Below are 16051 nucleotides of genomic sequence, written 5' to 3'. Positions count from 1 at the left end.
CAAACCCATCCCTCCACCAGTGCTCATTATGCACCACCAATAAACCCAGTATCCCTCCCACCCCCCAATCCCATCTCCCCCCAACCCCACCCTGCCTCTGTGGCAGGGTATTCCCTTCAAAAGCATTTTTATTTTAGTTTCTCATCCAATATTTCGGCAGTTTTTAAATCCCGGTGTGGGAGATAGCAAACTAACAAAGAACCTTAACAAAAAGAGCAGTCTGGGAACCTCAGGCCTTTATTGTGACTCTTGCTTAGCAAAATAAATGGGAAGAAGCCTGGATTGGGGGTGAAGGAAAGAGGACATTAAGAGGATGCACGTCAAAGTTCTCCTTCCTGGGCATCCAAGCAGTGTCCAGCCAACCAGGGCCATATCTGTCAGAGAGAGCTGGACATAAGGATGAGAAAGCAAGAGTAGTCTTGAATACTAATGTGTTTTCTCTTGGTTTTTATTTGTTTATTCCCTTGGTCATGCCAAATTGTACCAACTGAATTTGGAGAGGGAGGACCATAGGTAACTTGGATCCCTCACTCAAGACTCAGGTTTTTGAGACTGCAAAGGGAGAGAACAGCCCTTTGCTCGATTCCAGTATTTGTACAAGAAGAAACAAATAGCCTTGTATGTTTGTGAGATTACAGCAAAAATAATACCCTGACACAGTGCCCAGAGATATCTTTCCAAAGAGAGAATCCCAACTATAATATAAATATTGGTGCTAATTGTGCTCAGGGTCATAGGAGTGTGTCTTGATTTTCAATTCCTGCTGCCATATCTGTTTTGCTTGGGAGGTGCATGGATCTCCCCCTGCAGTTATGTGAAGGAGTGTAAGCATCTCAAGGTTTCTTTTTGACTTGTGACTTTTAGGAAGTAGTCAGGCCAAGTAAGGGTCTCCCAAGTCCTTACTTCTATCTAATGGGCCATAACTAGTCATCTCTCTTCTAAAACCTACTTTTAGCCTTTTACATAGCATTTTGGTAAGTGGGAGATACTTTTGTCTGTCCCCAGCTCCTGCCTTGAGAGGTCACTGCAATGATCCAGGGGTTGGTAATATCCTGAGATGAAATTTGTGGGAGGTGCTCACTGTTTGCTTAAAGAGGGTACTTTTTCAAGGGGACACTGAACAAATTTGTTTGTTTCTGAGAAGGGGTGGTAGTTTGGAAGCCTCTGTTTTAAAACATAATTCTGTTGGTTTCAAGATGCAGGTCATGGAAATATATTATGTCTTCAGTGTAAGATTTTAAAATTTTTTTTCAAACTCTTATTTTTAAAAAATTTTTATAAGTGAATCACCGTGAGGTACAGTTACAAATTTATGAACGTTCATGTTTGCATTTCATTTACATCCCTCCACCAGTGCCCATTCTCCTCCACCATTATTCCCAGTATCCCTCCCACCACCCCCACCCCAACCCCCACCACCCCACCCTGCCTCTGTAGCAGGGCATTCCCTTTTGTTCTCTCTCCTGTTGGAGCAAGATATTTTTTAAATCTGGAAATCAAAGATTAAACTTTGTCGAGGTCTGACATTCTTCAAGACAAGGACGAAACAGGGGAGACCTCTTTCCTATCACACTCAGAGACATAAGTAAGGTACCAAGAGGTGCTAGATGACCTGCACATCGGCTTCCTGGATTGGATCTTTTAGTCTGCTGACTTTTTGCTATTCATTGCCCAACTATCCTCTCACTTGTCTCTCTGACTTGACACTCCTGATTGCTCCCACAAACTCTCAGCAGGCTATGAATGACCTTTTTGGGAGAGAGGGGTGTTTCAGCTAAGTAATAAGAACTATGGAGGCAGAAAGAACTCCAATGCAATTAAGAAACAGCTCGCTGAAGGAAAGGAATGAAGCAATTAGTATCAAGTTGCAGCAGAAACACTGTTTTCAGAGAGACAAATCTACCCCTTCAGTGTAGTATCAAAGAGTGGCAGAAATGGTGGTAGCTGTACAAGCTTGTGTAGTCCATTATCAAGCCTTTTTCTTCTAATGCTCTCTTAGCTTTCTGAGAGAGTGGGCATGTTTAATACTTACAGTGTCTAAAGGAGTAGCCTCTGACTATACAAGTGGCCCATAAGTCTTGAAAACTTGGCTCTGAGACTGGACTAACTCATCAATGAAGTTCCTTGTGGATTTCAAAGCTTTAGTATAAAAAACAGATGAAAATATCTCAGTGCTCTTTAAAGACATGTAATAAGCCACACCAACAATGAGGCTCAACGAGAGAGCACATGTCTTGCAGGTATGAAACTGCCAGTGTGATCCCCAGTACCTTTTCATATGCTGAGTGCAATACAGGTAGCGTTACCCTACGGGATCCTTGGCACCAGGAACAACTAGAGTGCTCAAGGGCACCATCATTAATAAGAGTGTCCCTTCAGCGAGCAATGTAAGCCTCCAGTCATCAGAGCTACGTAACAGCCACCAAGACAATGTAAAGGGAGAAAAAGACATGGGGATAGAAAATTCAAACTACCCATGTATTTGTTTTTATGTTCCTGGACACAGAATCTCCTACCCCTGCACCAGGCTTTCTTCGCCGGGGCTCCTCGGATGGGGGTGGGTTGAGTTTCCCTCCTCACCCCAAGCAGAGCCCCGGCAGCCGAAAACCTCCAGAACCCAGCCACAGCCATGCTTAAGGCCACTCTCCACATGCTCAGATGAGCCTCATGCATGAGGGAACCGGCAGAGGAACCCAGCATGAGTGACTCAAGGCTGAGATCTCCAAGCCTGCTAGGATCGGGACTGGGCCTCCTCCACCCAGACCCCCATTTCCCAGTAGCTTGGCAGTCACACCCACAGACTGCCCCGCGGGCCCCCCCCCCCCCTACCATGTAATCTCATTAATGGCCAAATCCAGAGACTATATAAAACAAAGGTCCCGGAAGTGTGTGGCAGCTTTGTGGCCTTGACCTCTTATAGTCTAGCCCATTGACATGCCTAGAGCAGCACACATTTGTCTGGTTTTAACAAACTTGCTTGTATTCTCTGATATGCATTCTCTGCCCCTCTCAGAGAGCCCAGCAAGCTACTGAGAGTATCCCGCCCACAGGACAGAGCCTGGCAAGCTCCCCATGGTGTATTTGATATGCCAAATACAGTAACAATAACAGGTCTTGTTCCCCTGACCCTGAAAGAGCCTCCAATCATTGGGAAAGATGAGTAAGGAGAGGCTGCTAAAATCTCAGGGCTGGGAAGAATGGAGACGTTACTGGTGCCCACTCGAGCAATGGGATGATAGTGATACAGTGATGCAGTGATATTCCTGGAGTAGGCAATTATGAATTATGAATACTAGCTATATTTATGGACAAAGAAGCCCTAAGAGGCAAAGGGTACATGGAACTAATGTAGAAGCTAAGATTTGCAGTGTTTAAATGTTATTGTTGGAGATTTGGAGGGGGATCACTTAAGGTAGGAGGGGAGGGGTCCGTGTGTATGTTTGTGTGTCTGTGTGTATGTGTGCATGCAGCTAGTGTAGAGTTCAGGAGTATAGCCCCAGGTCAGCCTGCCTATATACTTGACATCGTAGCGCTGCTTAGTTGTACATATTGCATTTAATAACCATAATTATTGACATGATATACTCACTTATTGCATAATGATAATTATTAGAGAGTTAGCTAAGTCCTCCATGGCACGGTTCACCAAATGCCCTGTGAAATCACATAGTTGCCGTGTTTGTTTTATAGTGAGAAAATGTAAGGTCTTCTCTATCATCAGTCTCAGAAATATATTTTTAGGTTTGGGTACCATGCTGTGGAACAGGTGCACAGAACTGGACACCCTTGGACCAATACCTTCCAGGTTCCCCTCCTCCAGTCCCTGGTAACCACCATCAACTTTCTGTTCCGGGAACTCAGTCTTTCTAGATTCCACCTGTGAGTGGTGTTTTACCTTGCCTGTCTGTCCTTCCATGACTGACTTCATCACTCCGCACGCTGCCCTCAGATTTTGTGCCTGTTGACAGCAGAATTTCCTCCTTTTAATGACTCAACAACCCTCCATTGTCTCAATATAGCAGAATGTGGTTGTTTTTAACAGGACATGTGACAGAGGAGAGAAGTAAAAACAATATATTTTTTCCACGTATCAAGGAGCGTTAGCACAGCCTGTAGGGCATTTGTCTTGCATGTGACCGACGTGGGTTCGATTCCTTCACCCCTCTCGGAGAGGGCCCGGCAAGCTACTGAGAGTATCTTGCCCGCACGGCAGAGCCTGTCAAGCTAACTACTGCAAATTCGATATGCCAAAAACAGTAACAATGAGTCTCACAATGAAGACGTTACTGGTGCTCGCTTGAGCAAATCGATGAACAACGGGACACAGTGCTACAGACAGTGCTATCAAGAGTTATAGATTATTCTGCCCCTGACTCTTCTGTACATCAAATGACTCCCCTTTTCTGGCATCTAAAGTCATTCCTGGTGGGGCCGGGGGGATGTTTAGGGAAATGGACTAGGCCTGTGGGATATGGCTGCCCCAGTCCCACACTTTATTTGCTGTGAATTTTAGGGCTCCACTTTTCTCCCTGAGATAATAACCTCTTCTTTATTTCTTCCCTCACTCTTCCCACAAATGGGCATTGACAACTCATAATCTCTCTTCAATGAAAGTTCTTCGAAAGATAGATGACCTAGAAATTCTGGCTACTCTGGAATTCCTCTGAGATTGATTTTCGATGAGAAATTTATAGAACACAAAGACGCTCATGAGAAATTTATATATTTATTTAGTCAATTATTTTCTTTGCTACACCCAGTGGTGTCAGGGACCGTATCTGGCAGTGCTTTGGGGACGATCTAAAATGCTGGGGATCAAACAGCGGTTGACAGTATATGAAGAGGGGGACTTATTCCTCATACTGTCTCTGTGGCATTGAGAAGTTTATTTTTGAGCCACGCTGGTCAAATATCCTTAGAAGACAACCCATTGGAAGGCATAGAGGTAGACTGCTCATCATCAGTTACAGTCAATTTTTTCAACACAAAATTGTGCTTTCCCACAATTGGCACCACTGCTTTATTGTCAGGGCAGATGCCAAGTTCAGCAATTGCATCAGCATGAGCCTCTATGTACATGGTGCCTGAAAGAGAAAAAAGTTCCGATCATCATGGATGACATTTGAACTACAGCGCTCTAGCTGATTGGTTGGCATCAGGCACCACCCTACTGAGGTCCAGTTTCCCCAAGACTGTGTGGGAGGAAGGGGTGGTGGGAATGAAGAGGGGGAGTCGAGGTAACATAGGGACAGTGATGGAAGGTTCTTGGCTCTTCTACATCAATAAACATTGTTTAACCATAAACATCAATACTGTTGTAACCATGTTGCCTAACCTAATAAGTTATAGAAATAACATCAATAAACATAATAAGGTTTAACCAGAAAGTTAACACGATTGTAATCACGTCACTTAAATAATAGAATAATAGTAAAAAACAATTATAAAAAAATGATTTTCAGGGGCCAGAGTGATAGTACAGTGGGTAGGGCACTTGTCTTGCACACTGCTGGCCCGGGTTAGATGCTGGAATCCCAAGTGGTGCCCTGTGCACTGTCAGGAGTAATTCCTGAGTGCAGAGTGAGGAGTAACCCTTGAGCACTGCCAGGTGTGGCCCCCAAAAGAAAAAAATACAATTTTCAAACATATCATCTTCATTATTAGTTTTTCTTATAACTGGGCACAGTCACCATTGACCCTCTTATTCCCTGCCTCCCAGTTCTCCCCATCCTGTCCTTCTATCTACTGGGCCCTGGTCCTGATGCAAAGCCTTGTTTCTCTTTAGGATATTTTTTCTGCAGGACAGATTTTTTTTCTTGGTAACACCAGTACTCACGTTCGGCAATGAAGTCCCAGTATAAGTTTCTTGGGTAATCGTTGCAAAGGCAGACAGTCTGTTTGAGGTCGAAAGAGGTGTCCATAGGACGAGAGCCTTTTAGCTGAGTTTCAACCTGGAGAAGAGGAGGTGGAGAGAGAGGTTAGTCTTCCTAAATTGGCATCCCAGGGCTAGTCGGGACTAGGAAAAGAAGAGAGCGACAGGCGAGAGTGAAGGAAGAGAAGAAATAGGTGGTTGTCCTTAGTGGCAGGGGGAAAATACAGAGGCCAGAGAGGCACTGGGAGTTCACTTCTGAAGGCTTTTTGTTGTCATTGTTGTTGTTTGTTCTCCTGAGGTGCTTGAAGTGTAGGGCAGAGGAGTTTCTAACTGCAAGTTGCTGTTTAACTTTGTGAACCGAGAACTCCAGAGGGCAGAGACTCTCCTACAAAGGTCAGGAGAACTCACTCTGGGTATGTTCCACTAAAGTGTGGGGCCCTGCTTACCTGGCCGGGCACTGCAGGAACTGGACTTGGAGTGCCCATAAGCTGGCTTCCCCGGGCAGAAGGCCAAGCCAGCTCTTGATGCTGACTCTTGTTGTCCTCTGCCTTTTAGGTCCTACTATTTCTCCCCCGACTCTTACACTTGTTTCTTTTTCCCTCTTAGCTCTACTTTCCTACCTCCTGTTGATGGTAGAAGACAAATCAATTGCTGAGCACTAGAATTGTCAGAGAACTTAATTTTGATTTGTTATAGTGATTTTGTGGGCTGGAGCGATAGCACAGTGGCAGGACATTTGCCTTGCACGCGCCCGACTGGGGTTTGATTCCTCTGCCCCTCTCTGAGAGTCTGGCAAACTACTGAGAGTATCCCGCCCACACGGCAGAGCCTGGCAAGCTATCCATGATGTATTCGATATGCCAAAAACAGTAACAACAAGTCTCATAATGGAGATGGTACTGGTGCCCGCTCGAGCAAATTGATGAGCAACAGGACAACAGTGACAGAGATAGTGATTTTGTATATATTTAATTTTGACTCAGATTTGATCATCATTTTTGCTTCTATGAATTAAAAATATGTTAAAAAATAAATATATCCACAATATCCACAAGTTACACATTCATTTGATTCTTTGCTGAGGAGGAGGATCGAGTTATTATCAATAGAAAACCCTTTCGTTTCCCCTTTTTACTCCTTCCTATACCTTTCTGGACCTGTGTTCCTTCATCAGACATGAGAAGAGAAATCTATGGCAAGTACATAATTTTGCTAGGGCTCTAACAAATTTAAGAATGTTTTGTCTGTTATAATTGATGATAACATGTAATAATAAAATGAGAAGCTAGGGAAAGAGAGGTGCTACTGTGGCCAACATGCTTGCCTGTCCTGTAGCTGACCTGGATTCAATCTCTGGCACCACGTTGGGTCTCCTGAGCCCTGCAAGGAGTGGCCTGGGAGCAAAAAGCTAGAAGTAAGCCCTCAGCACAGTTGGTGTGGCTCCCAAGCAAAAACAAAACAGGAAAAACAGAAATATTGAAAAAAATGAAATAAGAGATTAATCTAATGGTCTTCATAATGAAGAGGTAAGACATTTCTTGAGTTTCCCCCCACTCCCCAGGTTTCGACTTACCACCATGCATTCTTTCAGTTGTGTTTTCAAATTTAATTTTGCAGTCACCCCCTCTTCTGCTTCTACTGTTTCAGGGAAACTCAACTCCATTTCTATAGTCTCTCGACTGATTTAGGAAAGAGAAGCAGGACAGAGATCAGCAATCAGGGTACAGGTGCCGAGCAGAGGGGTTGGGAAAGGGGTCGGGAGGTGTGATGGTAGAAAGCAGGCCAATTTCTGATCACTAGAATTGTAAGAAAACTTAATTTTGATTTGTTATGGTGATTTTGTGTGTATTTAGATTTGACTCAAACTTGATCATCATTTATGTTTTTATGAATTAAAAATACATTTAAAAAATAAATATATCCACATTACCACAAGTTACAAATTCATTTGATTCTTTGCTGAGGAAGAGGATCAAGTTATTATCAGTAGAAAACCCTTGTCAACCCTCTGCCTTGAAAACCTACATATCTTTGTGCCTTGAAGAACTTTGTACATCCCTCCAAGTCTGAGGGATCCTTGAATATTATCCTAGTTTCTCTCCATAGAATTTGGGTATTTGTGTTTATGTGTACTACAGAGAATTTGGATACATTTCCCTATTTGGGAACTTGAGATACTACCCTATGTCCAAGGCACACGCTATTTAAAGCAGAAAAATTAAGGAAAAATTAGGCAAAGAACCAAGGCCACCAATTCTTCCGTGAGTCCTGCCAAAGCTGATGGAAGCAATTGTTGGACCTCCACAATTTTCTGGGAGTCAAGGCAAGCTGTGAGAGGCTTAATGGGAAGAGATCTAAACTAAAGTGAAGACTATGAACAGGATGTGAATCAGAGCCTTAGACTCAAACTAACCTCATTAATGCCATTGTGTATTCTGTGACTCCTCTTCAACTGACAGCTTAGTAACTGTGTTAAGATACTAACTTCTAACTTAGTAACTGACCCTGTGTAACTGTGAGGGGAGTTGATGGGGCTCCCTAGGGTGAAGAAAGTTGATCCTTCGAAGTGTCTGGGACTAGAGTTCTAGGATGTTGAAGCAGATTTGAGGCTGGGGATGTGTGGATTTCTAGGCTAGAATAGGAGCCTTCCCTGCATCCCCCTTCCCCCAAACACCCAGGAAGGATAAACGGATAACTCACTTGTTCTGAGCACTGTTGGTTCCCAGCTGCAGACAGAGAATGAGAACCAGGATGGCAGCACTGGCCCTGGACAGGAGCTGGACGGAGTGCATGCTGGAGCGTGGAGTGTCCTGAAGAAGTGAGATCGCAGGTGCCCAGCACAGTCCTTATATTCAGATCAAGAGGGTGGAGAGAGCTGCCCAGCTGAGCCATGTGGTCATCACCCAGCTGTCTTCCCACTCATCACCTATCCTTGTGGCGCTAAAGTCAACATTCAACTAGAGAGTCAAAGACCGGGAGATGAGTGAGTTTGCCATCCTCATCTTTAAATCTAGTTTTTCAGAACTTCCAAGACCCTAAAGACATGTCTTCCTGTCCTTCACTTACAGAAATTACTACTTCTCATGATTGCCTTTTTGATCGTTTGTCACCTTAATTACCGTCCCTGACCCTTGGTCTCTAGAAAATACAAAGGTGGTTGCAGTATCATGGTCTAAGGTACTTTCTGAATCCCTCAAATTGATCCAAGGGGAGACATTTTACAGAAAATACCCTTGGGAACCTGGGTGGTTGGGGCTTCTCCAAGGGTCACACATAACCACACTAGGGAGATCTGGGAAGGGGTTGCTCCGGATGGTGGAGAAGTGAGCCCATTTGCTGGAAGACAGGAAGGTGTCTATTGAGTTCCTCCTATCTGCAAGGGTAGTAACTCCAAATCCTTTCTGCAGGGCAATATTTAGTTGTTGGTAATTCCTATTAGTAAATGACTCCTTCAAATAAAACCAAATGCCATTATTTCAGTAGTGACTTGGTCATGTGCTTACTTCTCTTACAGCCCTAACTCATTGAAAATCTGCTGTGAGAAGAATTCTGTCCACTAAGGTGGAGTCAAACAGTATTCAGAAGCTTGTCCTTTAGTGCCTTGGATGAGTGGGAAAAAACTGGTTCTTGCTAACACTGGCGCTCTGATCTTTCTTTTTACCCAATTCAGTGTATGCCCTTACCCCTCATTTGACATTGTTTGATTTGTTCCTGTCCTTTTTGTGCAAAGGGTCCTCTGTCATGCAGAGGGCAGCTAAGGAGGATCCTCTCTGTCAATAAAATTTCTAGGAGTAATCATGCCTGTGGTATCAATGGGACTATACACAGTCTAGATGTAGGCTCTGGTCTTACAATGTGTCTTTCTAAATTGTTCTGGTTGGTGATTCCGCACCTACACTTTCCTTTTAATTATTTTGAACTGGACATCATTTAGGAAATTCCTCTCAGAATCTCGGCTATTGTTGTGATCACATGCTTTTTTCCTGCTTTCATTCCATGTGCTAAAAAACTATGCTTTAATTCCACCTCTTCAGGTCACCTGAGCCTTCTTTGATACATAGTCTCTCACATGACTTATTTATAAGAAGAAAACCTTTTTCATTGGTTTACAACATTATGGAAGTTCAGAGTCGTTCCTTCACACACCTCTATGTGTGCTCCATTGATCCATGTGTATGCCTCTGTGCCAATATCAAATACTCCTAATTATCATATAATCAGTGTAAAGATTTGTATAAATTATGATAGCTATAAAATAAATCATTTTTTTAAAAGGTGTTTTTATTATGGCACCATGACTTACAAAGTTACTCATAGTTGAGTTTCAGAATACAATATTCGAACACCAATCCCACTACCAGTATCTGCTCCCCTCCCCCAGTGTCCCTGGTTTTATCCCCCCATCCAACCTGCCTCCTTGGAAGGCACATTTTTGTTTTGTTATAGTAGCTTGGGGCTCATGTTCACAGTGTTACTGGCTTAGTGATTTAGATGGGTTCCTATACCACACCTCTGCACCACTGATGTTCCCAAGGCCCCTGGCCCCCGCCCTGTTCACCTTCCTTTTTGTACTTCTTAATTTCTTCCTTTATTTCCCTGTCCTTCTTGTTTCTATAACATAGAGTTAAAGGTAATCTAGTTATCCCCACTATGATACTTTGCATTCCCTTGTGCTGGCTATTCCAAATGCCATATTTGATCATCTAAAATGAGATGATTAAGTGACATTTGTCCTTCTTCGGCCTTGCTTCACTTAGCACGATATCCTCCAGTTCCATCCAGTTGCTGCAAATTGTAAGATTTCATCATTCCTTACAGCTGCAGAGTTTTCCATTGTGTGTGTACGCCACACCTTCATTTTCCACTCATTTGTCGTTGAACACCTGGTTGATCCCATGTCCTAGCTATTGTTCTGGATGCTGCAATGAGTAATGGTGTGCACATATCCTTTTAAATGAATTTTATGTGTGTGTGTGTGTGTGTGTGTGTGTGTGTGTGTGTGTTCTGGGGGTAGTTACTAAGAAGTGGAATTGTTGGGTCACATGGTAGCTCTATTCTTAGTTTTCTGAGAAATCTCCATACTGTTTTCCATAGGGATTGAACCAAACAAAATTCTTAATGGCAGTGACTGAGGGTTTCTCTTTTCTACCACATCCTCACCAGCACAGTTTGTTGCTATTTTTTTATATGTATCTTTCTTCGTTGTGTAGAATGATACCTCTTTGTCATCTTGACTTAGATTTCCCTGATTAAAAGTTATGACAAGCATTTTTTTTCTTTTTGGGCCACACCTGGTGATGTTCAGGGGTTACTCCTGGCTTTGCACTCAGGAATCACTCCTGGCAGTGCTCAGGAGACCATATGGGATGCTGGGAATCAAACCCGGGTCAGCCGCGTACAAGGCAAATGCCCTACACGCTGTGCTATTATAAGCATTTTTTCATGTACCAATTAGACATCTATTTATCTTCTTCACAGAATTGACTATTCATTTCCTCTCCCCATTTATTGATAGTTTTTTTTGGGGGGAGATTTTTAAATTGATATTTATTTGTGTTTTATAGATCTTAGATGTTAATCTTTTATTTAATGTGTTAACTAAAAGCAAACATTTTATCCCATTCATTTTAGTTTCTTTTAGCTTGAGCTTGTGTTTCTTGTGATACACATAAACTTTTTAATTGATGTAGTACCATTTGTTTATTTTTGTTTGTGTTATATTTTCCTGTGGATTCATATCATTGAACGTACCTTTGAGGCCCAATTTAAGAGTGTTTTACTAATATTTTGTTCTATAAATTTTATGAATTCTTGTTTGATCTCAAGATATTGGTCCACTTTGAATCTGCTTTTTTTGTGTAAGGTAGATTTGGTGTTGAATGTAGAGCTAGCTTCTTTATTTAACATGTACTTATCTAGTTTTCCCAGTACCTTTTGCTAAAGAGACTTTCTTTACTGAACTTCATGTACCCAGTTTCTTTGATGAAAATTAATTGACCATAGTTCTGGGAATTTGACTTTAGGTACTCTATTCTAACCCATTGGCCAGAGAGTTTATTCTTATTTAAGTACCATTATTTTTTTAAAGTGCCATGCTATTTTGACCACTATATGTATAGTTTCAAATTAAGTAATAAGACAGCTACCATTTAAAAAATTTCTCACTATGCTTTGGCTTTTTGAGGTGTTTAATAATTCCATATAGACTTTATTTGTTGACTGTTTTAAGTTCTTGGGGAATGTTGTCTGAATGTGGGTAAGGATTGCATTGAATTTACATAATAATTTGAGTAGCATGGTCATTTTTGACAGTATTGATTCTTCCAATCTATGAACATAGAATGTTTTCCCATTTCCTATGGTATGCTTGCATGTCTTTCTTTCTTAAGTATCTTATAGTTTTCATGGTATAAATCTCTCACTTCTTTTGTTGATTTCAAGGTACTTGATATTTTTCAGAACTGTTTTGAAAGGAGTAGATTTTGATCATTTTCTCTTGATTCCTATATGAAAAAGAATTACTTTCATTTTATATAGGAATAAAAAATACATTTTTTTCATGTAGGAATGTGACACATTTTGTGTGCTAACTTTGTAGTTGGCTGCTTTGCTGAACTGATTTATTGTTTCTAGGAATTTTTTTTGTGGACTCTTTAGAATCTTCTATGTTTGTATCAAGTCATCTGCAAATAGTGATAGTCTGGTTTATTCTTTTCTAATTTTGACACCTTTGATCTTTTTATTTCCTGATTGCTGTTGCTATGATGTCTAATGCTGTATTGAATAAAGGGGTAACAATGGACATCCTTACCTCGTGCCTGAACTCAGAGGGGATGCTTTCAGTTTTTTTTTATCACTGAGAATGATATGGGGCTTACACTCCTATTTTTTTGAGATTTTTTTTTTATCATGAATGGTTGTTGTGTGAAAGCTGGCATTCTTCAAGACCAGGGGTAAATCCAGGGGTCTTATTTGCCTGATACACTCAGAACCATATGTAAAGTATGTAGAAGTGCTTGCATAATTTTAAAGCTACCTCTGGGGACTGGAGCGATAGTTCAGTGGGTAGGACACTTGCCTTGCATGTGGCCAACCCAAGTTCAATCCCCAGAATCCCCCATAATTCCATAAACCCTGCCAGGAGTGATCCCTGCATGTAGAGCAAAGAGTAAGTCTGGTTCTAAGCACTGCTGGATGTGGGCCCCTTAAATCTACCCAATGGAAAATAAATAGCACTGTAGCACTGACGTCCTGTTGTTCATTGATTTGCTTGAGCAGGCACTAGTAACATCTCCATTGTGAGACTTGTTGTTACTATTTTTTTTTTTGGCATATCGAATATGCCACGGGGAGCTTGCCAGGCTCTGCCGTGCGGGCAGGATACTCTCGGTAGCTTGCCCGGCTCTCTGAGAGGGAGAGAGGAATCAAACCCAGGTGGGCCGTGTGCAAGGCAAATGCCCACTGTGCTATTGTTCTAGCCCGGAAAATAAATAAATAAAAGTGTCTGGGGATTGATATTTCTGTCTGCTGTATATTTGTCATTACCTAAGCTAGTCTTCTCAGTTGGTGTCACTTCTGGTTACTTCTGATAGACTCCCATAAATACTCAGCAGGTTTAAAGTGGCCTTTTTTTGGGGGGGGGGAATGAATGCTTCAGCTAGGTAATAATAAATATCTAGGTAGAGAAATCTCCAATAGAATCAAGGGCCTGCTCACTGAAAGAAAGGAATGAAGCAGTTTAGTAGTAAATTTCAGCAGGAAAACATCTCAAAGACAGCAAACTGCCACTTCCCCAGTGCAATCAAATAGCGGAGGTCGCTATAGAAACTTGTGCACTCCACTATGATAAGACTGACAGAGAGCCTCGTTCCGCTAAGGCCCCATTAGCTCCTTCTGATAAGGTGGACACACTTCACACTTCTATCTAATTGGGGATCCACTGACAGCAAGTGGCTGGTGAACCTCAGAAATTTGAGTCTAGTCCAATTTAGTTGTGAGGTCCCTAGTATATTTCAAAGCTTTAATCTGAAAAACAGAATGAGCTGTTATATTTTTGGGTCCCATGTCGGCAATGGCACGCTTCAGATTCTAACCCTGCTAGGTACTGACTAGGCACAAGTTACTTTCTCTTATCTCATAATATGAAGTTTCTCATAAATGAAGGTAAAATTAGTAACGTTCATTTATGATCTAAATAATATAAGAATATAAGCATTAGAAGACCAGGATGACAGACTGAGAGATAGTGTAGAGGTTAAGGAACATGCTGACTTCATGTACTCACACGAATCACTGACTCCTCTGTCCTCCTGAACATTGAGGTGGAGCCCCAGCGCATCTTTGGGTATGACACTGATGGTCTCTGGCAGTGCAAGGACTGAATGTCACTGCATTCTTGGGCCCTAGCACTGACCCACCACCTGTTAACTGAGTTTTGAGTCAGTGGTCTCACTGAACCACGCGGGAGTGTCTCCTCAACCTCACAAAAATACACCAGGATGAAAATCTCCTGATTCTGCTCTAAATCCCTAGAACAAGTCATGGCTCATGCAGTTCTTAAAAGATATGTTGAATGATCATGGATGAATGAAAAACAGTGAGTACGGTTTAAAAAATATATTCATTTAAAGAGCCAGCAGGCAGGGTGCTGGTCTTGCATGTGGCAGATCTGGATTTGATCCCTGGCAACCTATAGGTCCCCCGAGACTGGATAGGAGTGATCCCTGAGCATAGAGACAGGAGTATGCCCCGAGCATGGCAGAACATAAAAAAGTATTCATTTAAAAATATCTTCCATCTTTATCATTATAACTGACATGGAATATTATGTACACTTAGTAAGTACATGGTATTGATATGATAAACTTACATGTTGCAAAATGATGTCACAAAAGGACTAGCTAAATCCTCCTTGGTGGAATTAGCCAAACACCCCATGGAATCATGTAATCAAAACTTTATTTTTGTAATAACACTGAAACCTACTCTCTTAACAGTCTGCACAAATATAGTGCCGTGTCATTAAGTATGGTCACCAAGTTTGGGCATCAGATAGCCATAACTTACTTGTCTTCTAATTGGAATCATGAACACTTGAATCTCCCAAAAGTTAACCCCAACCTCTCTGGGCAACCACCAGTCTGCTCTTTGTTCTCTGCCCCTGATTTTTTGTGAGCATTACTTATAAGAACACCTCTTTTTTAACTTCTAATTTTAATTTTTCATTTTTAAATGAAACACTGTGAGATAGAATTACAGATTTTGTGATTACGTTTCAGTCATACAATGATTGAGTACCCATCCCTCCACTAGTGCCCCTCTTTTATCTTGTTTCTTCTCTGCCTTTTCCCACGGTTATCCCCGGGTCTGGGGTTTTCCCTTTGCAGAGAGACCAGATTCACAAGTGAGAATGCAAAAGTAAAGGAACCTTAATTTCTAGTTTGAGCTAGGGTCCAAGCCTCATCCAACGTAGTGGAGTCTTGACAAGGACCCCGACCCTAGTTCCAGGTAGCATTATATTGCCTATGGTTGCATAAGCAAAGTTGGCACAGTTGTTGGTTACAGTTGGCAGTTTTCCCAAGAATTGCGATGAAGCAGTCACAAGTCTGTAAGCTAATTGGTCATGCCCACCTGCTGTGCCCAGAGATATCCTACTTATCATAGGACTGGTTAGGGGAGTCTAGGGAATTTCCAGCTTCAGTAGGGAAAGTTTCAGGAAATTGGGAAAAAATGGGAACTTAGGCCTACTGCTTATTTTACTGAAGTGCAACCTGTCCCGGAGCATATGAGGTTGTTTCTCAGCCTCACACCACCAGTGGGTAGTGAGTCGCCACATATTTTCGTATGTGAATGATCTTTGCTTTTTTTGGGGTCATACCTGCAATCCTGACTCTGCACTCAGGAATTTCCCCTGGCGGTGCTCAGTGGACCATATGGGGTGCTGGGAATCGAGCCCGGTCGGCCTCCTGCAAGGCAAACGCCCTCCCCACTGTGCTATCGCTCCAGCCCTGCGAAGAATCTTTGAAAGACACATGTTTTAGAACATCTGGGTGCTCTGGGCTTTGGAGAAATGATACGCAGAACACAGAGAAGCTCGTGGGTAGTTTATTTCAGAGTCACCTGGTTGAGTTTCCTTAGAGGATGGCCCTGGGAGAAAGGTCAGAGAGACCAAGGCTTCCC

At 42.3% G+C, this 16051-nt stretch overlaps 1 protein-coding gene across 1 annotated transcript; it reads right to left on the bottom strand.

The window, feature by feature from the left end:
- Positions 1–4905: 4905 nt before the first annotated feature.
- Positions 4906–8664, bottom strand: LOC105942988 (prolactin-inducible protein homolog). Its single transcript, XM_012932663.2, has 4 exons — positions 8573–8664; positions 7446–7551; positions 5837–5951; positions 4906–5084 (listed from the first exon to the last, which is right to left on the bottom strand). The coding sequence occupies exons 1-4, from the start codon at positions 8662–8664 to the stop codon at positions 4906–4908; spliced, it is 492 nt and encodes a 163-aa protein (XP_012788117.2).
- Between the last annotated feature and the right edge of the window lie 7387 nt (positions 8665–16051).

This window comes from Sorex araneus, chromosome 1, assembly GCF_027595985.1.
Source record: "Sorex araneus isolate mSorAra2 chromosome 1, mSorAra2.pri, whole genome shotgun sequence".
Taxonomy (NCBI): Eukaryota; Metazoa; Chordata; class Mammalia; order Eulipotyphla; family Soricidae; genus Sorex; species Sorex araneus.
This window is presented reverse-complemented; position numbering and strand designations above follow the sequence as displayed.